Source organism: Sciurus vulgaris (assembly GCF_902686455.1).
Source record: "Sciurus vulgaris genome assembly, chromosome: 8".
NCBI classification, from domain to species: domain Eukaryota; kingdom Metazoa; phylum Chordata; class Mammalia; order Rodentia; family Sciuridae; genus Sciurus; species Sciurus vulgaris.
This window is the reverse complement of record NC_136468.1, coordinates 152,223,136-152,247,307: the sequence shown is the minus strand read 5'-3', so window position 1 is coordinate 152,247,307 and position 24,172 is coordinate 152,223,136. Positions and strand designations below refer to the sequence as shown.

The 24,172-nt window shown below is 58.0% G+C and overlaps 1 protein-coding gene across 2 annotated transcripts; it reads right to left on the bottom strand.

Moving 5' to 3' along the window:
- Positions 1-2,275: 2,275 nt before the first annotated feature.
- PIWIL1 (piwi like RNA-mediated gene silencing 1) lies at positions 2,276-22,842 on the bottom strand. 2 transcript variants are annotated; one of them, XM_079152485.1, is made up of 21 exons: positions 22,755-22,842; positions 20,277-20,359; positions 19,831-19,942; positions 19,172-19,297; positions 18,490-18,704; positions 17,999-18,120; positions 16,671-16,751; positions 15,990-16,187; positions 15,673-15,784; positions 13,233-13,359; positions 12,979-13,096; positions 12,588-12,702; positions 11,421-11,608; positions 11,066-11,138; positions 8,498-8,698; positions 8,309-8,412; positions 7,574-7,644; positions 7,322-7,475; positions 5,534-5,659; positions 3,213-3,360; positions 2,276-3,119 (listed from the first exon to the last, which is right to left on the bottom strand). In XM_079152485.1, exons 2-21 carry the CDS (start codon positions 20,352-20,354, stop codon positions 3,003-3,005), a joined length of 2,586 nt encoding a protein of 861 aa, XP_079008611.1. In that variant the 5' UTR covers positions 20,355-20,359; positions 22,755-22,842; the 3' UTR covers positions 2,276-3,002. The 2 variants fall into 2 exon arrangements, with proteins under 2 accessions (XP_079008611.1, XP_079008612.1); XM_079152486.1 differs by lacking the exon at positions 22,755-22,842 and adding an exon at positions 21,653-21,715.
- Between the last annotated feature and the right edge of the window lie 1,330 nt (positions 22,843-24,172).

Sequence of the window (24,172 nt, the reverse complement as noted above, 5' to 3'; positions counted from 1 at the left end):
CTTGGCCCACAGCCCAGCAGCAGCCCACACAACACATGGCGACCTTGGGGAAGGCAGGGGACAGGCTGGGGCGCGGGGGTCCAGGTGGCGAGGTCCTTCACGAGGAGTACGCAGGGGCCTTGTGTGCACGGGAGGGCCGGGGCATCTCCTACCACTGTGTGTGGCAGGTACCCGCTGTTCGCCAAACTCATCGGGTCAGGGTCATTTATATACGTAAGATAAACCTCAACTCAGGTGACCTTAAGCCAAGGTGACAGCAGGTCACCTGGGTAAGAGAACGGAGCCAACGTGGCCAAGGTTCCCGGCAGTGGCCAAAGAGAAAGCGCAGGAACAGCAGCCAAACTGCGCCCCTCTGGGCAGAGGTGGCGAGCCACTGCAGCTTGGCCCGGGGCTCAGGCCTCGCGGGCAGGAAGACGGACGGGCCAGGTGGAGAACAACTGCACAGAAGCCACAGGCCAGGGTGGAGACAGGAGGGACGGGCACCTGGGGCCTGCCTTTCCTGCCCACTGCCTGGCGTCCCTGTGAGACTCTGTCCAGGTGTTCCCAGGCTGAGGTGCTCACCTGGCGAGTACTATGCAGCCAGGATTCAGGACCACGGTGGTGATGGAGCCCTCGGGGGCCATGGAAGGAGCACCAGGGGCTGGCGGGCTGCCTGGGTGGCATTCCTACACCAGGCGTTGCCTCTGCCCTGGGGAGACAGCAGGGAGCAGAGCGCACCTGTCGCTGTAGTGGCCCCAGGACAGGCTGGGGGAGGGTCCCGGGTCAGGCAGGCAGCGAGGTTGGGAGGACAGAGGCCAACTGGGGGTGTCTGTGGGCCATCTGCACAGGTGGGCCCGGGAGGCCACACTGCGTGGGAGCACGGGCCGTGTGCGAGGCCACAGGCAGGCGTCCTGCAGCAGCCAGGTCAGTGGCCACAGGGCCTCCTATGCCCATTCTCCTGAGCGAGGTGGGATGCCACCGTGGGATGCAGGCAGACGTGTGGCTCTGCCCACGTGGGCAGAGTGGGGAGGCGGGAGCAAGCCCAGCCAGGGCTCCTTGAGCTGGTGAGCAGCCAGTGGCAACGGTGGCTTGCGGGTGAGCGGGAACCAGCTGCCTGAGGACGGGGAGGAGCCCAGGGATGGCTGCAGTCTGGCCTGAAGGTCACAGGGCGACAGCTCCGGGGTGCCAAGCTGGCGCAGATCTGCAGAAGTCACAGTCTCCAGCGCGACAGGCCCAGGCACCGAGGCGGCTGGGTGCTGTGTGCCTCTGCAGGGTCCTGCGGGGCCAGACTCTACGAGCACAAGGGATCCAGGGGCCGACCTGCCTTCCTACCCCACCACGGGGGCATCCTCCTCCTGAGGACCGAGACTCCCACTTCCACGTGAGCACCACGTTGTCACCTCATGCAGGAAGGCCACCAGGGTCCAACCAAAGTCAAGACAAGAGGGACAGGAGCCAGGTCGTGCTGCCATCTTCCCCACCGTGTCTGTCCAGGGAAGCCCTGGCTCTAGGTCTGGCTAGAGCTGGCCGTGGTGCCCAGGAGGCGGCGGCCACCCACACCCCTGGCTGAAGACCCCGGGCCCATTCTGCCTCTTGCACCCACATCTTCTCTGATACCGTGAGGAACCACGGCCATTGTTTCCAGAAATGTCCCCACCAGTTTGTCCTGGGTCTAAAGACGGAGCTGTTGCCCCTGTGGAAGAACATCGCATCACCTGAGAACGGGAGCTTAACACTCAAGCTGCTGACTAGCCGTAAGTAAGCCAAAAATCAGCACCCGAGTTCATTCCTGCAGTGATAGGACTAGAATCCCCTCCTTAGCAGCGGCCTGAGGACCTTTCACCGCGGAGCTGGCCCCAGCCGCCTCCTGGAGCTTCCTCCTGTGTCCGTCTCCAACGCTCGAGGAAGCTGGTCCTAGCCCACCACAGTGCAAACGGCAGTCACCAGCTTTCCTGACAAAGGAAGAGAAGTGTTTCCCAGGGCCCGTCAACGCGACCGAATCCTGGAGGCACCAACGCAGGAGACCCAGCCAGTGTGGTCCTGACGAGCACTCACTGAGCCTGAGCCACGAGTGGACCTAGGCCAGGCCCACGCGGCACCTGCCGTGTCTGTGGTGGTCCCCGACCTACGCTCTGTTTTATGTCTCCTCTTTGCAAAGGTTGCTGGGAAGAACTACCAACACAAGGATGTACACACTGGCTGGCCCCACCCCGGCCTGCAGCTGCCACCTGCTCCTGGTGTGCAAAGCAGTGGTGTCCTGTGCGCCACGGCCTCTCCCGCCGTCCAGAGGCAACAGAAGAACACGCTCCCCAGACAAAAGCGGCACTCCTGCTCAACTAGGATGGCGAGCACTTTTATTTTACAACAAGTAGCGTGATGTCCTGGTTGCAAAATGAAAAGTAGTCATATGGATACAGAACTTCACTACGACCCTCTTCTGCTAATGAGCTTTAAAATATTTCTTTGGATGAAAATTTAAAATTTTCCAACTTTTTTTTAACCCCCATATTACCCAACTCCAAAAAGAAAAAAAAAAAATAAGCATGTTTAATCTGCGTAGGTCACTCAATGGTAGCTTTTATCTTTAAAACATGAGACGTCAGAAACCCCAGTAAAACCTACCTAGACTGTACTTAGTACCCTGACTCATGCTTCTGTCCTCCCTTGGGTTCAAAACAAATATTTCAAAAATAAAGCTAACACTGGTTCACAGGTAGCACCTGGTCACTCCCGAGAGTGCTCCAAGCACGCCCACCCTTAGAGAAAGTCTGCCGACCATACAAGGTGCTTTATCCACATTTTTTTGAAACAAATCAGACTTTTGAGAAGATAAAATATAAAATCTTAATTTTTACCTATAAAATAAAGAAAAATTTAAATAGCAATGCTAGAAATAAAACTCTAGATTTTCTAACTCCCTTCTCAAGTTTCATCTAGAAAAATAACATCTTAAAAAAAAAAAAAAAAAAAAAAAAGTAAAAGCTTAAAACCCCAGAGTTGCAGCGGGAAGCGCGTCGGCCGCGTCAGAGGTAGTAGAGGCGGTTGGAGAGCGAGAGGTTGGGCTCCCTGTGGATGCTCTGGCCCACCAGGAAGGCCAGCTTGTGTGCATACTGGCAGGGTGCAGGCACGCGGATGACCCCCTGTGGCGGGGACAGACGCCGTCACCGGGCTGCTGCTCTGGCTGTGCCCTGCCTGGGAGCCTGCCCGCCCAGCCCACCAACCCTGATGCTCACCGGCCAGTTGTAGTAGATGTGGCAGAGCTTGTAGGTCAGCCGCTGGATGTGGTCAGGCTTCAGACCGCTGCTGTCGTAGATGACGTTGTAGTGTGTTGGGGACACGCTCCCGCTCCTCACAGCCTGGCTCACGATGAAGAAGTCATACCTGGAGGCAGGAAACGCCAGCAAGGCTGCCGTCTTTGCAAGCCAACGGAGCAGCGGCCACGTTCTTATCCCAAGAGATCCTGCCAACTCACACGACTGGATGGCGCCAGCCCCAGCAGCGGCCCTGAAGCCCAGCAGCAGGCCACCATGGGAAGGCCGTTCAGGGCGCAACTTCCTGAGCATCTCCAAGACGCCCGGCGCGGCGGGGAAGCGGAGGGCTGGTGGCAGGGCTGCTACTTCCCAGACACCATTTACCTGGGACCGTTCCTCTCTGGCTGTCCCCACGACTATTTAACAAAACTACACCTAATTTTAACCATGAAGAACTTAGAGTGCAGTTTAGGAGGAGCGTGTGAAGGACTGTAAGCAGAACTGGCGCAAGGCCAAGTGAGAAACAAAACCAAGCAAGTGTGGGAAGTCGACGTCAGGCGCTTCCACATCTGCCATCAATGACGTCATCCAGACCTGTGGTCTGACTGGACGGTGACGGAGGAAGGCTCTGCGATGGCATGCATCCTCCAGCCAGAGGCACCGGAAGGTGGGCGCGATCCGCCACAGACCGTCTGGGCTAGGAGGGGGTCGGAAACGCTGCGGCTCCCACCCGGGAGCAGAGCAAGGTTCAGCCTGAGCTCCTCTCTGAGCAAGTTCTGTTCCGAGTGCCGTCAACAGAGGCCAGAGTCCAGCCAAGGTGCCCATCACGTGTGCCCAATGGCACCAGCAGGCCGAGGGTCTGAGCCCTGTGTGGTGCAGCGCATGGAGCGTGGCCTCCTCCAGGCCCACCTGAATTTCCCTGCCTACTCGGGCTTCAGCCTCAGAGCCGTTGGGCTAGAAAACAGGGCCGTTGGCAGGGCTGCAGAGGAGCCTGTGGGAATCTACCAGCCAGGTCAGCCTCAGCCTGACTCTGCTGCCTGATGAGGCCCCTCTGATAGGGTGGCATCCTCCTGAACCACCCACAGCACCTGCCTGAGAAGGGCACGCCCGAGACATTTCAAAGTAAAAGCCATCCGCTGTCACGTTAGAGTCTACTAGATCGAACAAAATCTCTATCACCACCGGTCCATTATTGGTCCAGGCGGAATCAACATCCCTTACTCAAAATACCTGGGGCTAGAAATGCACCTGATTTTGGGTTCCAAGATTTTGTTGGGACTTTACCAGCTGAATGCCTCTCATTCAGGCTTTGGGATACCCAGCAGTAAGGGTCATGCCTCTACCCAAGGTCCACACAGCAGGGTTCCATGCTGTGCGAACTGCACCCGGCCTGGCTTCATCCAGGTCAGGGCTGCCTTCTTTAGGACCGCTTTGAACGCTGCCTGGAAAAGCAGAATCCTTCCCCTCCCCTCCCGTAAGGGCTGCCACCAGCAAGCACACGGCTGCTTGTGGGTACACTTCCCGGGGAGACAGACTTCACCAAAAACGAACGCCGCTCTGGACCTGCCAGTGGGCCTGCCCCGCAGTCTCGGGTCCCGCCGGCTGCCGCGGCCTCATGCACAGCATGGCTGTGACACGCCACACCCTTCCCCTCTGTACCGGCTCGGGCGAGCCCTTTGACCTTCAGGAACTGCACACATCACGTTATCTAGGGGTTCTTGTCCTTAAACTGTTTATTTGGTTAATGCCACAGATCACGCTATGGGCTGGGTGCAGGTGTCCCCCGAAACCTCATGGGTGGCTCCGCAGGGACGCTCAGAGGTGAAGTGACTGCAGGATTCCTCCATTGACGGGCTAATAATTTGAAAGGACCGCTGCGGGCAGGCGGGGTGTGGTGGAGGCGGCCAGTGGGGCACACCCCTGGGGACTGGCTCTTGTCCCTCTGCTTCCCAGTTGCCCTCCTCTGCCATGATGCACTGCCTCACCCGGGGCCCGGAGCAATGGAGCCAGCCAACTACCAACTGAGCCTCTGAAAACGTGAGCCAGGGTAAAACTTCTCCCCCAAGTTGCTGTTGAGCACTCTGCTCACAGTGATGCACAGCTAACATGGAGCAATGCTGCCCCAAGGAAGCAGGCGCAGAGGACCGCACGCAGGTCCAACACTGGGGAGCCCCAGCCCCGCTGCAAACGTCGGACCAGGCTACCTCAAGAGCAGGCGTCTGTGGGAGGACAAAAGCATGACCTGGTCCAGTGGTGGGACCCAACCCACACCCCAAAGAGGCAGAGCGGCCCAGAGCACTCACCACTCAGGGCGGGTGACCTCCACGTCGATGACCGTCCCTGGGAGTGGGTTCTGAAGTCTTCCCCCAGACTGGGCGAAAAACCTGGCATTCACGCGCTTCTTGACCACGATCACCGTCAGCCTGGGGCTTTGGGGTGGACACAATCACAATTAGTGCGTCCTACTTCCAGGGCACTCCCTTGTGACGGACATGTCCCTTGCCCATCTTCCTCTGGACAGGACCGGGAACCAGAGGTGGATGCAGGTGGAAGCAGGCAGCACGGTGTGCCTGGGACTGAGCGCAGGCAGATGAGGTGCCAGTGGACCTGCCACGTCCAGCGGATCGCGGGGCCCAGAGGACGTTCTGCCTTGGGCACTTCCTACTGTGTGGAAGACACCCTGGTGCTGGCGCCTCTGGCGGCAACTCATTCGAGCAGCCTCAAGTCTCAGCTCTCAGTCTTCAAGACCACTAGCCCTCAGCACGCCGGGGCACGGGTGTCGCAGGTGCTCTGGTCACTGCTGCAGAGTCCTCACACTCCTGCCCGCAGCGGGCCACACGGAGCACCCAGGCCCAGAAGCCTCCCTGTGCCGAGGGGACACCACTGGCTGGATCACCACCTGAGGACCAACCCTGCCACGTGAGCCTGGCCTGGCCCGAGAGGACCCCGTACACGCAGTCCATGCAGGAGTGAAAGGTCACGCGGGCACAGAACGCGGCTGTACCTCGCAGCGTTGGCGAGCGCAGGACGGAGGGCGAGTGCGCGTCTCTGGGGCCTGGACACCTGCAGCTTCCACGCTGCGGGCTGACAGGGTGCTCGGCACAAGCACCAGGAGCACCCAACTCCCCAGCTGCAGTTTCTCCAGTGAGAGGCAAGCAGTGAAGGAGTCCCCAGCTCCCTGGGGCATGCACAAGCCCCGCAAGAGAACTGCTCGTCCAAGTCAGACCTGACCGAGTTTCGTCACAGCAGCGGGTGAGCAGGACACTGAGAACCACCACCTGTGCCCACAGAGCTCTGCGACTACCTGGTCCTGCCCTGCTGTGGTGGCTCTGCACACAGCACCAGGCCCAGTGAGTGCCGTGTGCTGAGAAGCTGTGGCCCATCTCAGCCCTCGAGCCTGTCCACCCTCGAACCTGGCTGAGAGCAGGGTCTGTGGTGACTGGGACAAGTCAGAAAGGGACCCTGAGGACTTGAGCCCCCAAATAAGCACTCGGCTCAGCAGCTAGCATGTGGGTGAGTGACGTCAGGCATGTGACGCTACAGTTCAGGAAGCGTGGAACCAGATCCAGGTCGGGCGACTGCTGACATGTCATCAGACCCTCCTGTCACTGACAGAAGGCCGGAATTGACACTCCCCCTAAATGGCAGATGTCGTGGTTCCAAAGCGTACGCGAGAGCCTGACAGACTGTTTCTCAAAGTGAGAAGCGACCCCAGAGGCTATCTTCCTTTCATACACAGGTGTGAAGCTCTTTCCTGGAAGAGCTGTCTACGTTTTGTGAGCTCACGGGCTCTGTGGCAGCTGGGCTGCCCTCCCGTCCTGCCCACAGGGCGATATTCGTCTCCGGAGTGCCCTCCACTGTGGCCTCTCCAGCACCTTCCATGGCAACTCCAGGGCAGTGCCCAGTGTGCTAGTCCCAGCAGAGACCTGTGCCCGTGAGCCAGGACAGGGGAGCCACGCACTCCCAGCAGGCTGCACAGAGCGCCTGAGGAAGCGCCCGTGTGGCAGTTACTTATCTTTGCCTGGGGCAACACGGTTTCAGACAAAAGGGGCAACTCTGCCAGAGCAGCGCTGGACTGGTGGCATGCTTACTTGTAGCCTCGACCCACGGACTTGAGGCAGTCCAGGAACTGTGGGACCTCGTAGTTGACCAGGGTCTTCAGCTGGCCGTCGCCCACACCGTCCCGGTACACGATGATGCGGCTGGGCATGTACTCGTTGCAGCTGTTCCAGGCCCGCAGAGCCGCTGCAGGCAAGCAGGGAGCCTCAGGAGCTGGGCGGGAAACGCACCCCTGCACAGCCCGGGGCCACTGCTTGAGGACAGAACATGGGCGCGAGGCCTACCTTGCAGGCACACCTTGAGCCCGTCCACCAGCTCCTGTCCCCGGTCTTGGAAGACACAGCGCGAGAACCAGCTGTTTAGGGACAAGTGAGAACTACCATTGCAGCTTCTCCCTCTCACAGCTGCTCCGTGGCACTTGTTCTCAGGGAGTGGCACGTCTGCCACCTCCTAAGGGGACCTCCTAAGGTCTCCTTATATATGCATAGGTGGCAAGTCACCCCTCCAGTTAGAAATCAACCACGCAATCCCCATGCAGGGGAGAAATCAGGAAATAAGCCAGAAATCCCGGACGTGCTGAGGCTCACCCTGGCCACTCCCAGGGCACACTGCTGCCCTGTCCTGAGAAGCCACCCACGGGAGGTCCTGCGCCAGGGACGCTCACAGCGACCCCTCCTGACACCCCTCCTGATACTCAGGAGGGCACCGAGGGCAAGTCTATGGAAACGCGCGAGTGGTAGGCCCTCCCCACGCTGGGACTGTGAAGTCACAGCCCAGTGGCCAGTCAGCATGGCTGAGCACAAGAGTTCTGAGAGGCCACCTTCAGTGAGACACGTGCAAGCCAGAACGTCTGAGCATGGCATGGAGGGCAGCAGAGGGCAGGCGCCGCCCGTTCCTTCCCCCACTGAGAGACGACCAGGAGGAAACAGCACGCATGCGGCCGTGGTGCAGCCCAACTCAGGCTCGCTCACCTGTCCTGTCCAAGTAACCCTCCTTGTGGCGACCAGGGCCTCACTCACCGGGTCATCCCTTCGTTGATGCTGGCCACAAATCCTGCAATTGACCTTCGTCCAGCTGTGGTGTCATGGTAACAATCGATGCCAACTATCATCGCCAGCTTCAGCTTTAACATGAACAGCGCGGCGTTAGAAACAACCAAACATCGCAGCACGGAGAAATGCCCACTTCGCACCTCACCCACAACTCACTGGCATGTCCACCCTCCAGAGCTCGCCGCCCATCTTGCAGTTCATCTGCAGGGCAATCTTGGTGGCGATGGCCATGACCGTCTGCTGCTTGCCCAGAGTCCGGGCCACCACGCACTGGCTCGGGGTGGGGCAGTCTGTACATAAGTACTTCTTAATGGCATCGTATTTGTCCTTCCGATTACTTGACAAAAGACAGACGACCTAGAAACAAGGAGACCGCCTCGTCACAAACAGCCCAGAAGCCTGAGGTCAGGCCTGAGGCCGCACAGGACAGCAGGCTCATCCGCGGCTGTGAAGGCCACCTGCGCAGCCTGCTGGGCCTCTGCGAGGGGCTCATCAGCACGACCCAACGGCGTCCAGGCCTGCGTGTTGCTCCCAGCTGAGCGATGGTGCCGATACAGGGCAGAGCTTGCAAAGCCACCGGCGTGGCTACTGGTGGAACACGCTCAGACGCACGCCCCGAGCCAGGCAGCTCCAGGACCTGCCGGGAGGGCTCGGGACGGTGCACGCCGTGAGCGCTCCCAGGCAGTCAGTCTACTCCTCCAGCTGGTCTAGGACCATGGCTCGCCACCCTGAAAGCTCCAGTTCGTCCGACCCAGGCAGGAGCCTTCCTGGAAGTCTGTGGGCTGTTCTGAGGCCAAAGTGAAGCACCACATCTCAATCCCCCGCCCAAGTTCTGGGCTGAATCCAGCTGGGGAGCTCGCTTGTCTCCTCAGCACAGATCCCAGACCTGGTTTTCCTAGTCCTGCAAAGGTGCCGCCTGCCAGGCACTCGATCCTCCAGGTGACACACTCTCACATGCCCGTGGCACCCAAGGACGAAGCAAAGGGCTGACAGCCACGCAGAGGATGCCCCACTCCTGCGCCAGGGGCCCACCGGGCCTCAGGTGAGCACCCCAGGTCTCATGCTGCCAGTTGCTGGTGGCAACCTACAGTCTTGGCAGACACAGGGCAACCTTGTGGGATGGTATCACCAAACTGCTATGGTGGCCACTGAGTTCACAGATCTGACCAGAAAGTAACAGCCACTGACCAACTAGATCCTGCATGGCAGCCACTGCCAGAGGGCCTGCAGCAGCTGCCTCGGACTTGACAAGGCAGGGACCCAGCAAGACGATGGGCACACCATGCCAGGTGGAGGAGCCCTTGGTTCGAGGGACCTTCTGAAAAGAGTACAGGACACCCCTCCCAGGCCTGGGCACACGTGTGGAACTCCTCAGGGGGCCACCGCCTCCCGCCTCCCCTCCTGTTCTGGGGGGCAGGGGTCCAGTCCCCGACACAAGCCTGCTTCCCACAGGGGTCAGGTGCCTGGACTGAGACACAGCCTGGCGTTTATGAAGGCCATGCTCTCCGTGCCGAACAAGCAAGAAACCCACACAGCATCCATCGCCACAGAACTTCTGGGGGCAGGGGACACGGGCAGAGAGAACTTGCTGCAGATTTCTAAGCCAAATATTTAACAGAAAACATACAGGTAAGAGAATAGTGTGTCTGGGTGTGTGTGCAAGTGGGTGAGCCACAGGCAAGGAGTCCCACCCAAGACAGGCCACAGTGCAAAGACGGAGATGTCCACAGCCAGAGGACCCTCTGCAGTGTACGCCAGCGCCTGCAGCCCAGTGCCTCCGTGGCCTACGGTCTTCCAGCCAGGAAGCGGGATGATTTGCCTTTTCGTGGGACTTGGAGACAAGAAGCACAAGCAGGCTGCACTGAGTGAGTGGGCCCGGCTGGCTGGCACCTGGGGGCTCTCAGTCAATGCAGGACAGGCCACTGTGGGCACTGCCTCCAGTGCTTTCAGAGGTAGAAATGCCACCCAGGCACTTGCCAGGGTCATGCCCGTGGCCGGGTCAGGCATGTGTGTGGGGGAGTCCAAACCCAGAGCTCATGCTGATGGACCCTGTTACAGATGGCAACAGAAGCAGGAAAGCCAACACTGGTCTTAAGGGCCCCACGTCCACACCGAGGCAGGGCCTCCCCGGTCAGTCCTCTGCACTCCGGAGCATAACCCGTGCTGAGGCCACACCACTCAGGAGCCTGACCAAGGACTGCTCCGCACCTTTCCAGGTCACCCCAAGTGCTGGTCACCGGCCACGGGCAGGTGGGCAGGACGCTCAAACCAAGACCAAGGTGGCGCAGCTCAGGAGTCGGCCCGAGTGCCCTCCATGCCCTGGTGGCCTCGAGGTTGCCCACTTTCGGGACCTCTAGGAGCTGCAGGCCGCCCCTCGCAGCCCCGCCCTGTGCTGCGTAGCTCTGCTGCCACTGGTGCCCAACAACGCAGCCAGCTGGCTTTGGGTCTCTTCCAAATCTTCTACGACGACGGAGGCCTCTGAGTTGGAATCAGCTCAAGACGGCCTGCTTCCCTCCTCCCCTCCTGGCCTCCCAAAGCACGGGCCACATTCCCAGGCGCACAGCTCAACGAGCCTCGCTCGGCCGACATGTGGAGGGAAGGGCATGTTTCGTGGCTCGCCTGGGGCCCAGTGCTAACGCCTGGAGGCGGAGCGCCAAGCTCCAGGACTCTGACCTCACTGGAACACGCCCCTTCCAGAGCCCCCGGGGCCCCTCGGCCACTTACTATCTGAGTATCTGACGTGACCTTTTGCTGCAAGACCCGCAGGTAGGACTCGGTTCTATCATCCACTTCAATCCTGCAGTGGAAGCACACAGGCCGACATTCAGAGGAGGAAACACAGGCACCACGCACACACGCGTCCTACAGGCTGCAACTCGCCACACATCTCTGCAGGTGAAATAAAATGCCCAGGACGCCTGGAGGCCTGAGGCTGCCACATGGAAGCAGGTGGAGCCTGAGCGACACCCGTCCCTGGGTGTGCACCCAGGAGCCTCGGGCGTCAACATCGCAGCGAGCTCTGGGCCCACGCCTTCGGTGACGACTCATCACTCTGGGTGGACGTGACGTGACCCCTTACATGATTGCCTTTTTCATCTGTATGCCCATGGCCGGCGTCACTTTGAACAGATTTTGTATCAGTGAGTTGGCGGCTTCGTAGTTCCTCCGCGTGTAGATGAGCAGCCAGTTGTCCAGGGGCTTGACACTGATCAGCGGGGCACCCCTAGTTTCTTTGGACCAGTCTGCAAACTGTGGATTGTAGTCAAACTAGAAGAAAGTTCAGAGATGCTGTGAGCCTGCTGTATACTCTCCCAGGGACAACCAGAAAGTCCTCGTGATTCTGCCACAGCCACTGTGACCCTCAGGCCACCATGCTTGAGCTTCAGTCTGCAGTAGAGGAAAAGCCCCATGGCCCGGAGGACAGTGGCACCTGTCTCAAGTGACCCATGTGCCTTGTGAGCTCCCCAGGCACTGCCCGGGCCTCAGGGGAACTTGCTGCCTTCTCTGCCAAGGACAGGCGTTTTCCTAGTGAAGAACACTCAAAGGCAGGACTTGAAACTCACCCTACCCGAGTGCCCACACTGAAAGCACTCAACACAAGAGCTGCCAGCTGGCAGGGCAGCAGTGGCCTGGGGCCACGCTTGAGGGGAATGCCCTGCGCCTTCCACTGCCCTGCCTGCTCCCCAGGGTCCTTGCAGAGGGACACATCTTTACACGGTTTCTATAAGGGACACCAGAAACTACTGCATCTGCTTTTCCGTTAACTGAGAACACCATTCCCTGCTGCATCAGACAGCAGGAAGGGTGGAGTTGGCCATAAAAAGATTAAAACCTTTTGGAATTTATAATACTTTGATTATATAAAAATCCTCTGGAATACTTGCTTTGCTTTCTGAAGGTGAAAGGCACCACAGTATGTGTGTCTCCAGACAAACCGTCCACACAAAGTCAGATAGATCTGGACTGTTCCATGTGAAAAGTGGCCTCAGGGGTGGACCACGTGAATCCAGCCAGGTGACACTACTGTTCTGCACCTTGACCAAGTAGCTGGGGTCACTAGAGAAACAGCCAAGTCCCCTGAGGCCAGGTCCCAGGGCTGTTGAGTGCTCTGGAGCATGCAGGTTGGAACACTTGGGCAGCTGGTGACTGCCCACCAGAGGGCCAGTTTGGCACTCAGGTTGTGCCTGCTGGCTTCACTGGTCTGTCCCGAGTCCCACTTGGCCCACCACTTTAAAAACTGCCTTACTGTTTTTCCACCCTGGTGAATCTTCTCAGCTTGCAAAATTCGTCCCGAGAAAGACAGTAAGTTGGAGTCGAAGCTCAGGCCCCAGTCTCGAAGCTCCCTCTGCACATTGTCATCTCTGCGGAGGGAAAGTAAGCTCCTGCTGACCTGAGTGGACAAGCAGAGCGCAGCCAGGGCTGCCTCGGCCTATGTCGCGCAGGGCAAGCTCCTTGCCCTCCGTTCGGAACCCTGAGGCCCTAGCCCTGCTGCTCAGAGCAAGCCCTGCCTGGAGCACAGATCTGCCCCGCCCCCTCCGCCGCCCCTGTCCCCAACAGGATCAAGGTGGGAGGCTTGCTCAGGAGAAGCCAGGCAGCCCTAACCCTGGGGACAGGCAGCGGCCGCCCCAGGCACCTACTTGTGGATGTAGTCGATGAGGCGGCCCACCTCCCGCTGCCGCTGCTCCGGGGTCAGCCGCGTGTGCACCGCCAGGTCCTTCATCACGTTGAAGTCGTTCCGCATCTTGTCCGTGAGACCTGCACACCAAGGTGGAGGTGAACTTCCTGCGCTGAGCCCCGCAGCAGGGTGGACATGGGGGTGCCCAGGAGGGGAACCACCCACCTCAAGGGGGTTTCGAAGAGGGCAGCAGGTGAAGGAGCCTGGGCAGCCTACCTGTGAGGTAGCAGAGTTCCGGGATGAGCATGGCGGGGCCGGGCAGCGTGCCCCCGGGGCCCCTTCTCCTCTTGGGTTGGCTGACCAGGACTGGCTGCTTCAGGTCGGTGATCTCCTGGTTATACTGCTGCTCGGGACAGGAAGCAGGGAGGTGTTCATGTAAGCAACAGAAAGCAGGTCACGCGGTGCCAGAGGTGCGACTCTGGCTTAATTAAGGGCACAGCCAAGGGCAAGTGGGGGTGGCTTCCAACACAGCCTGAGCACATGCTTCTAGCGCTCCTGGGACTAAGCACCTCCCCTCTCCCCTCAAACTCGAGTTGGCCAGACAGCAGTTCTGAGCTCAGCGGAGTGGACAGGCAGTGCCTGGTGGTCACAGGACACCCTGGTGGGAGTCTTCAGGAGCGCACGGGAGGAGCCCTAGCACTCAGGTGCTTCTCAGGCTTCCAGTGGAGAGTCGATCCCTGGCTCCAGCTTGTGAAGGAACAAAGCACTGCTGCGCACAACTCCTAGCTGCACAGTCGGCATGCAGTGCTCTGGCCCGGCCTGCCTGGCCCCCCAGGCCCTCCAGGAGTTTAGGCAGCTCCTTCCTTTCATGCCCGAGTCCCCACATCTTTAATATATAGCTTCGTTCAGAATCCATTCTCATGAAAAATCCACACATCCCACTGAGCAGCCCTGACTGTCCTCAGCGGCCCAGAGGCACGTCCCCGGCCTCATTCCTGACTGAAGCGACCAGGTTCTGCTGGCCCCACTGCACCCGACACCTGAAGCACAGCCTCACTTCGTTTCAGATTCCTGGCCATGACAACTGTCCAAGGCCCCCTCTCTGCTGCTCCAGTGTCCTCTAGACTTTCTTTCTCCCCAAGTCCACCACTCACCACTGCACTGCATGTCCACAAAGTCTCAAGGCCCTATCAGGCATCCCACTTGGCCCTGTCAGTCAACCCTGCTGGCAAGAGCAACCCCAGCCCAAGTCAACGGAAGCTGAACCCAGGGTCAGCGCCAGGGCCAAGCAGGCAGAGCACAGCAGGAGCGACCTGGCAGAGCCTGTGGTCAGCAAGCGGGTGGGGACCAGTCCTGAGGACCAGGCAGCAGGAAGGGCCTCCTCACCCCTAGAAGGGGGATGCCAGAGTGAAACTGCCTGGGAGCAGCGGCAGCAGTGGCTGTGGCTGAGCCCGCAGCTAGGGAAGGGGGACACGGTCACAGGGAAGAGGCCTCCCGCAGTACCAGGGCACAGGTGCAGAGGTGGGGTGGCCCTCTGCAGCACTGGGTATGACCAGAGTCCCTGCGGGGGCACAGTCCCTGCACACGTCAAGCGGGAGTGGGGCGGCACGCGGCTGCTTGGGCAGACCTTGTGCAGCGCCTGAGACACCTGGACACTTTGGACAAGCAGGCAGCTTAGTGCAGACGCACCTGGGCTGGGCCAGACAGGGCAAGGACCCCACCTGCGGCCCGCGAGGGTGACCACCTGGGGTGCCCCCAGGGGACACAGCAGCAGTGCTGGCATGCAGAAAGCCATCCGCTGATGGTGCTGTGGTGCAGCACACGTCCCCCTGGTCTCACTTCAGGTGGGCACCTGCTTTCCAGGGGCTGGATGTACACTTGCTGCTGACATGCCCCGACCATTCCCGTCCCTGACAGTGACCAGTGAAAGGCACAGCCCAGTCCTCTCAGCCACCTCTGACCATGAGGATCCACATGAGTGCAGCTAGGACTTCTCAGAAAGCCCTGCCCTCCCCAGGCCCTGAGCTCTGGTCACAGTAGGCAGCTGGAGACCATTCCAAGGCCACTGGTCACGCACCTTCCAAGCAAGACACACGAGAGCTTGTGTGCCCAGACTTTCAGGAACAGAAAATATTCTAGTGACGGTACAAAGCAAAGTCTGCTTTAGCACTTTAGAGACAAGTTTTCAGGCACCAACCAATAGCACTCTAGAGACACCTCCCTGTACTTTTAACAGTAATCAGCAGCAGGCGGCCCTCCGCAGGTCAGAGCGAGCTACTGCTTGCAGCACTCCCGTGGGAACACTTCTCTGCCCACCAGCTGTCTTTCCTGCTGCAGGCACGATCGTGACCATGCCAACACTACCCCACTTCATAAGGCTGCATCAGGAGATCTCCCAGAGACCTGAAAGGCTCATTTGAACCTTGTCCACATGCGAATCCAAAGCTAATTAGCACAGCTGGTGCCAGGGTGGACCAGCTGTCACCCCTGGGCCCCAGGTGAAGCTGGTTCAAGTGCTGGCTACAGCGTGCAGGATCCAAGCAGGACATCTGCCATTCGTGCCTCTCCCATGCCCAAGTTCCGCCACGGTCTTTCCTTCTGCTGGAGAAAGGAAGCCGGGTGGGGTGCTTCCCATCAGAGCACCACACTGCCTAGTGAAGGAGGCGTGGTGTGCACGGTGACGGGTGGCCGGTGACGGGGCCGCGGGGCTGCATACCTTTCGGTAGTACTCCAGGAAGCTGACCTCCGAGCCATCTGCCTTCTTGAAGGTGCTCTTTGGGTTCTGATCCCAGTCGATATCGTCCACCCTGTACGTCTTGTTATTGTACCTGTGGGATGAGCACGGAGGGTGGGCGTTCGGCAGACCAGACAGCCTGCTTCTCTAGCACTGCCAGGCTCCTGGTGGCCTTACCCAGACAGGGGACAAGTCCCCCTTCTCCCCCGTCCCCACTCGCCCTCAAGCGCTGCAGGCCTAGAAGGCCACGTGCCTGAGACTCGCACAAGGGTCCTTCTGTGCTGCAGGAGCAGCCTTACTTGGTCAGGACGATCAGCCCTATCAGCTCTTTGGACACTTGTTCTTGGAACTTGTGCTCCTCCGTCTGGTGGTAGAGGTTGAACATGAAGTCCAGCACGGTCTCGCTGCGCAGCACCTTGTGGCTGACATCTGTGCACAGCATGATGTTGTTCTCGTACTGCAGGATGGAAGTGGTGAAGCCAGGCCAGATCACCAACCTGCCGAGGACAGCGCGGTCACGGCGGCCTGCACGCCAGCGCCCTCCCGGCTTAAGCCGGGTTCCCAGGTTCCGAAGAAGCCTGTCTCTCCAAGGCTTCAGCAGCGCCACGTGCTAGTGATGGCGATCTCTAGGTTCCATTTCAGGAACGCTGATCAGGTGCGTCTTTACACTGGCCCATCTGCTGGAAGTGCCTACGTCACCACAACCCGACCCACCAGGACCATAGCCGTGACAGCACGGTCACTTCCACCTGGGGACTGCGTCACCTGAGGGCAGAGCACACGCCCAGTGCAGGACGGGCACTTAAGCTCTCCAGTGAGATGAATGCCACGTTCGTGTCCTTAGGTCCAGGTGCTCCTGGGGCGTCCTAGGCACGCCAAGTTACGTGTCCCCCAACACGATGTGCACCCTTACAGATCTTTTCAGACAGACGCCACTCAGTCTGTGCAGAGAAACGTGGGGCTTTCCACGTCATACAAACCTATGATTTGGAATATCAATCGGGTCACTTGGGTTGTAATAGTTCCGTCCAATTTGTTGCAAATTCATGATTTTCAAGAGCCTGGAAGTAGAAAGTGAGAGTTGGAGAAGCGAGGATGGACGAGCTCCTGGCGAGCCTGGGAAGTGCACGCTGCTCTGGGGGGACTGGCATGCTCTCATGTGCCTGGGACCCCACTGGACGAGCTGGGAAGTGCACGCTGCTCTGGGGGGACTGGCATGCTCTCGTGTGCCTGGGACCCCACGGCAGGGTCCTAATGCTTTAGACTGGGGAAAGATCCCAGGACACATGGATTGTGTGAATTCACATCTGCATGTCCATCAGCTAAGTGTCACTGGGAGCCAGCTGTGGTGGTTCACGTGCATGCAGGCCTCAGCAGCGGAAGCCTGAAGTCAGGATGCTGACCACACAGACCTCTGCAGAACTCTGCCACCCTCGATTAGAAACCAATGACAATTCAAAACAGGGGAGATTTCTACGAGCAACTTTAAAAGTTATTAAAAATCCCATTTGTTAAATTACAAATAGCCCATTATTCTCATGCCAACTTCAGCCTTTCAGATTGCTCTTCACCCAAAAAATAAAATCTCTGCAGCATGTCCTTATTTTGGATTTGGAAAATACAGCATGCACACCAAAGACAAAATAAGGAGCACACCGTCATCTCTTGCCACGGGAAGCTGTGTGGAGAGGCCTCACCCAGCCTCTGCCAACCAGAGCCCACCAGGAAAGGGTGAGCCCTGCCCAGCACAGGCTCAGGCAGTCAAGGACCCAACGTTGACACCAACCGGGAAATGCAAGGCAAAGGACTGGCTTGAAGCAAATAAATTGCACATGGTAAACCACAGAGATCCAGGTTTAACCCTGGGAATACTGTAATCAGTCACTCAGGACATTAAATCAGGTGCAGATCAGAACCTAGAACTTTGGAGGTCTTGACATATTTTTCATATACATTTCTTCAAATGCTCTAATCATTCAACTATCCTCTCAAAAGGACAGAACTCTAAAAACACATTTTTTTTGTTCTCTGCTTATTTGTTCTAATTAGTTACATGATATCATAAAAACACATTATTTTAAAAACTACCTGAAGTGACATATTTGTTCTCAGTCTGTTCTCACGTTTCCCACATCTGGGACAATGGGATGAAACAGTTAAACTCATGACAGCTCAGAGACGCTGCTCATCCCAAAGTGGCAAAACCCAGGTAACCAGGCACACGTACTCCCTGCACACTTCTTCCAGCTTTCCTGTGTGCTTTAAATCCTTTTTTGTAAATCACTGAAAAAAGTTTATTAACACTCACCTCCTAAAAATGATGTTATAAAACTGCAGACAGGTCGGTGATGTGGGCGGGAGCTCATTGGTCAGCGTGATGGTGATCCGGACATGCTCTCCGTTTCGGGTTTGGCTGAACACTTCTGTGACCTGCAGCCAACCGGGTGGGACATACAGCTTCTAATTCTTAAGGACACCAAGCCTGGGTACGTAGTGCCTCTGTAATAAGGCAACCCTACAGTAGCCACTGATGGACTGATTGACCATAGTACCAGGGACAAGCCCATGGCCTCATGTGCATGCCAGGCAAATACTTCACCGCTGAGCTCACACAACCCCAGCCCTAAAAAGTACACTTGTGAATGGAACGTTTAGAAAATGGCTAGGAGGAAGTGTGACTGGGAGCCCCATCACAATTTGCTGCAGTCCTTTAGTTTTTGGTGGACAACAGACAGGAGACCCCCAGGGTCTCTACAGAAGCCCCTATCTCCCTCTCCCCACCCAGACATGTGAAATAACCTTGTGCTGTAGTCTTTTAGGTAAAAATAATATTGTTCCATCAAAAGCATGACACCTTCCAATGAGATCTTCATGCTGGAAGAGGAGTGCGGAGCGGAGCCTCCTGGCCTCCATCAGCGGGTTGTAGTCGATGTGGTACTGGTATAGGGCCCACTGGGGACGGGAGGTCAGCCGGAAGTGGTTGGTGCTCAGTCTCACTATGATGCCCGAGGACCCTGCAGAGCCAGCCACACTCGGTTATCCCAAGTCCAGGGCATCCTGCCCAGGAACCCAGCCTTCTGAGACCAGCGTTGGGAGCAGTAGCTTCCAATTCCAGAAGCCTGGACTTGGCACCACCATCCTACGTGTTCGGGAACAAAACCTCCCTGGACCCAGGGATTCAATCAGAGCTGCCCAGCTGTCTCTAAGGCACGGGGCTGGAGGGGACCTAGGTTCCACCTAATGCAGTAACATGGCGTACGGTCCAGGACGCCCCAGCTACTGTATCAAAGCTGAGGACCTTGCACCAACAGTGAGACAGTGCTTCCATTCGCTGCCTTGTGCCTGGACGGTGGCCTCCTCAAATGGTCTGGCAACGCACCTGTCCGGGACTCCTCGACATGGCCCCTTCTGCAGTGTTCTCCCTACGCACCTGTCTGGGAATCCTCGACATGGCCCCTTCTGCAGTGTTCTCCCTACGCACCTGTCTTGGACTCCTTGACATGGTCCAGGTTCTGTCTGGTGTTCACACCGAGATCGTGAAAGTCTCTGCGCCGCCCTCCTCTCTCTGCCAAGGACAGCTCCTGAAACCCAGCTGATATCTGGAGCTCTTGAAGAGAGGAGAGGGAAGATGGCACACCCGGACACCGACGGTCAGATGTGCCTGCGTCTGACGACGTGCCTTCCCACTGACGCCTGGACGCACACCTCTGCGAGGAGCCCGGGCCGTCCTGGGGGCCCAACACTGGCCTCCCCTGCCGCCTGTCATGCTGCACGGAGCCATGGCTCTAAATCTAGAGCCTGGGCTGGAGCACCCACATACAACCTGTGATGTGTACCTGCTCGCCAGGAACGTGGACCTGCTCTTATGGGGCAGAGCTATGCTAAAGTCGGCCGGCTCTGATGCGATCGCTAAAAATCACTAAGCACACTGATGACTGATTTGACATTTAATCCTTCTGCCATCACCACTGTGGCCTTGCAAGTCTACTATACTCTTTGTTTTCAAGGAGAAAAGAAATTTGGTGCGCCCAACCCACTCAGGCTATGCAGAGATCCTTCTGGAGCCTGTGGGAGCTGCCAGAGCAGCAGCTACCAGGGCCAGCACCACACGCGCGGCTCCAGGCTCCCTTACGCTCCCACCTGCAGGCTTGGCTGTGGCTCCTGCTGCTCCTCTCTGCCGTCCTCGGCCAACCAAGTCCCCCTCTGCTGGTGGCTGCTGAGGCCTCTGCTGAATGTACCCTGGCTGCTGACTCTGCTTATATACAAAAAAGGAACCACTCTTAAGAGTTCCAGGACCAGTCCTTAACCCAGTCCCAGCCATTCAAACACCACCTACCTACGTTAGTAACCAAGTGTTTTTAAAAAGAAACACCTTTAAGGAAAGTCAAGGTTGAGAACCAGTTTCTTGGTTGTGCTCAGTTCTCGGCTTCCTCCCAGAACAAAGCTTTTTTGGGTATTTATTGGTTGGGGATCAGACCCAGGGCCTCCGAGGTACTAGGCAAGGGCTCTACCACTGACCTATACTGCAGCCCAAGCTGGCCAATGGTCTCTAAGGACCTTCTGAGACGGAAAGGATCAGTGCTCACCGTGGCTGCCCCTACGTGCTGTGCTGTCTCCTGACCACGGGCCCTGCCCCGGGCTCGGGCTCTGGCTCGACCAGTCATCTTCTCTGGAGAGAAAATAATTGTGAAGACAACGATCAACATACCTAAACATGGCTGGCTGTTTTCTACATCACCTTACACTTAAGACCCTAAATAAGCTCCCGGGTAATGGCACAGGCTTGCCTCTTTCTTGAGGCAAGACCCACTCCTACGTCCTGCAAGGTGGCCTGGGTACTGCACCAGGTGGGAGGGGCGAGTGGAAACGCGTCCGAAGAAGGCTGTTTCCAAGAGAATGACCGGACAGGCTCGGGAGGGGCAGTGTCCCAAGCACGGGGTGATGCCGTGGGCTGCGGGTGCTCCACTGGAGTACTCACACCCTGGTATGGTCTGCCACCACCTGGCGTTTGCGGCGTGTTTCCAGCAAGCCCCTGGGCTCCTCCTCCTGCACACCTGCTGCAAGCCAGGTGCCGTCTAAACTGAGCACACCCACACCAAACCCTTTTCCTCCTCATCTGCGTCCCACTCCTGCAAGGACGTGGCACCCTTTGTCTCCCAGAAGTGACAGGTCTGCATTTCTAAGCTGCTCCTCCAGCTGCACTCATGCTGGCTAAGAGCTGCTGTGGGCAGGCGACCAGGTGTGGGATGCATCACCCGCTCACCCCCACGGAGAAGGCACAGCACCAGAGCTCCAGCAGCAGATGGGTGCCTGTGAGCAGAGCACACACTAAGGCATCAGTTCCCACGCGGGTTACACAAGGCAACCCGAGCAGAGGCCAGCACATTGCAACTAGGACCGAATCTCGCTCTAGGCGCTTAGCTGCACTCACAACACGCACATGCTCAACTCACACGCTGCGAACAGCCCCTCCTCCAACGGCCTCCATCAAGCCTCTGGTCCCCTACACCATGGCTCACTCTGCCTTTCTAAACCAGAAGAGTCTGGCTCAACCCTGAAGCAGGAGCTCAGAGGCGACCCTCCCACACCTTCCTCAAGGTGCGTCCACCTGCTGCAGCAGCCACATCACCTCACGCTACCCAGCTTCCCATTCATCCCTCACACCCACCTCCACACAGGGGGCTCACCATAATTTGGTCCTCCTCACCTAGTCCACCTGGCAATAGTCACACAAAACACCTCTTAAAGAAACCCACACCAAACCAGCAATGAATTGAACTGCCCTCTCAGTAGGGAATACTCTTCAACAGGACAGCAGTCCTCAAAGTGGTCTGACTGGCCATGTCTGCAACTTGCTGGAGACATGAACTGTGTGTGTGTTCCCGATTCCAGCCTGAGCTGGAACCCTTTGCACAGGTCCAAGCATGAGCAGCGCCACACAAGTGTGCCGTGTCCAGCTTACCCGGGGAACTTCAGGTTTTCAGCTTGGTCCCCTCTCGACTACAAGGGTGGTCCAGTCTGGATGCTGGTGTAGTCACTCCTAAGGAAAGAAGTCTGCTTCCAACAACCACACTAGCTAGAGCACATTTATGTCAAAATGATTTCTATCTGGCAATGTGACTTTAATTTAGAAACAAGAGGCACACAGAAAACACCACTGCGGTAGGTGCTTAAAAATAGTCACACGGGTAGTTTTGTTACTTTTTTGCCACAATAAAAAAGGACAACAGAAATGCTGCTGTAGCTAGTTTTGGACTCCACCACCAGTGGAATGAGAAAGCACAGCAAACCCTCCGGTCCAGCCACACAGCCTCCCGCTTTGTCCCCCTACACTCCACCCTGCGCTCACCGGCTCACCCGGGAAGCCTCCTGCCTCCCAGAATGTTCTAAGGTCACCCCAGCAGGGTCCCCTTTATGCCAATACTTTTCTACTTTCCAGCTCTCCTGACCCCCAGTCCCAATAAACCATAAACTCCAGGAGAGCAAAGCCTTCCCTTGCACTCCTTTGCCTCCCTAGCCTAACAAGGAGTCAGGACCACGCAGCTGCGTTGGATAACCCAGTGTGGAAGCACCCACAACCTCGCCGGCACGGTCCGCTGCCTAGCTCAGGCCCACTGTAGTTTCGCCCTATCCCCAGGGTGGGTTCCTCAACCCCCTCAGGATGGCGACGGAACAAAGGGCAGGTGCAGAGCCCCACGGGGTTCAGACAGAACAGGTGGTGACAGGGGAGCAGGTAGAGAGGGGTCGGACGAGGGGCAGGTGGAGGTGGGCGCACAGGGAGAGGCAGGGTGCAGGTGGGGGTGCTGGCACTGGGAAAGGCGGGGAGGGCGCAGGTGGTGCTGTGGGTGAAGCCACGGTGAGGGCACAGGGAGAGGCGGTGCAGTAAGGTGGCGGGCGACCAAGGCGGTGGCATGGGTGCGGCGCGGAGACCCGCCCGCCCGCGGCCCGCCTGCCTCGCTGGGTGAGACGCCGGCCGCAGGCTCTGGGCGCCGGGTCCGCGGCCGCCTCGCCGCCGGGCGCGCAGCCGGAGGAGCAGGGCGCCTGGGGAGCGCGCCGCCTCGCACCTGCCGGGCCGCACCGCCAACAGCCGCAACGGCCCGATCCCTCCGCCGCCTCGCGCCGGGGCAGCCTCGCTGGGGACCCCGGGCTGCGCGGCGCCGCCCTCCTTTTCGGCGGACGGACACGGCCTGGAGCGAGCCGGCGGCGCACGCACGTGACTCTCGAGCCAACGGCGCGGCGCGCGCCGCGCCCTGATTGGCTGCCGCGCGGGTGGCGGTTTCCCGGGGCGGGGCTACTGGACCCGCCCGGCCCCGGGCCGAGCCGCGGCGCACGTGCCGCCCTGCTTGGGCGTGGAGGTTGGGCGCAGGTGGGCCGCGGGCGGGCGCCCTGTGGTCCAAGGGTGGACTGGAGCTTGGGCTGGCCCTTGAAATCACGGGCTGCGTCGTCCATCAGAAACGGGGACGTTTGTCCTCAAGGAAAACAAAACCGCAGTGTGCGCCCAGGGTGCCCGGAGGCGTGTCCCTAAAAACAGCTCTCCAGATCCTCGAGGTGTGGGTCGGGTGCGTGCAGGCTGCCCAGCACCCAGTGCGCACGTACCTGCCGCAGGATCACCTGGAGGGCTGGGACGCTATTGAGCGGAATCCCTCAGGTGGGACTCGCTAAGGGCCTGAGCAGTTGCAGGTGAGCTGGAAGAAGCTAGTCCGGATCCACCCTGAGCGAGGTGCCCTCCTCACTGAGGCAGAACCATTCCAGTGAAATCTTGTAAAACAGAGCAAGCTTGTCACACTAAGTGGGGCTGGTGTTAATTAACCTCGCTAGTTAGCTTAACTACGGAAGGAGCATAGGAGGAAGTACTGGTTGAGTATTCCTTCTCCAAAATGCTGGCAAACAGAAATGTTTTGGATTTGAAATTGGGGGTGGGGAGTGATTTTGGAATGTTGGCACACAAATTATGAGAGATTTTGGTGATGTCGCCCAAATCTAAACACAAAAGTCATTTGTGTTTCACATTCACCTTATACACAGGCAGAAGGTAGTTTTGTACAGTAATTTTGGTGTACCTGCCTTTTGTCTGTGACCTGTCTCGTGAGGTCAGGTGTGCAATTTCACACTTGTGCCATGTCAGTGTTCAAAAGATTTGGATTTTGGCTATTTTGGATCTGGGGTTTTCAGATGAGGGATGCTCGGTCTTTGTAAAAATATGATCTCCTCTGTGGACTTGTTTTAAAGCCGCATTCATGCTGCATATATACTGTTTTACATGTATACTTAAGTGTGTGTGTGTGCATGGGTTTGGTCTGGGGAGTGCCAAGGGCTCCCTATTCTACAGGCTCCTTGGGAACCTAAAGGGGATGGACTAGATTTCAGTCGATGCCCACTCTAGACTGAGTGTAAAACTTGCTGGATGAACTTTGAAAACTACAAGTTCCCAGATAATCCTGATGTGGTAGGTTTGGGATGGAAGCTAGGAATTTTCTTTTTA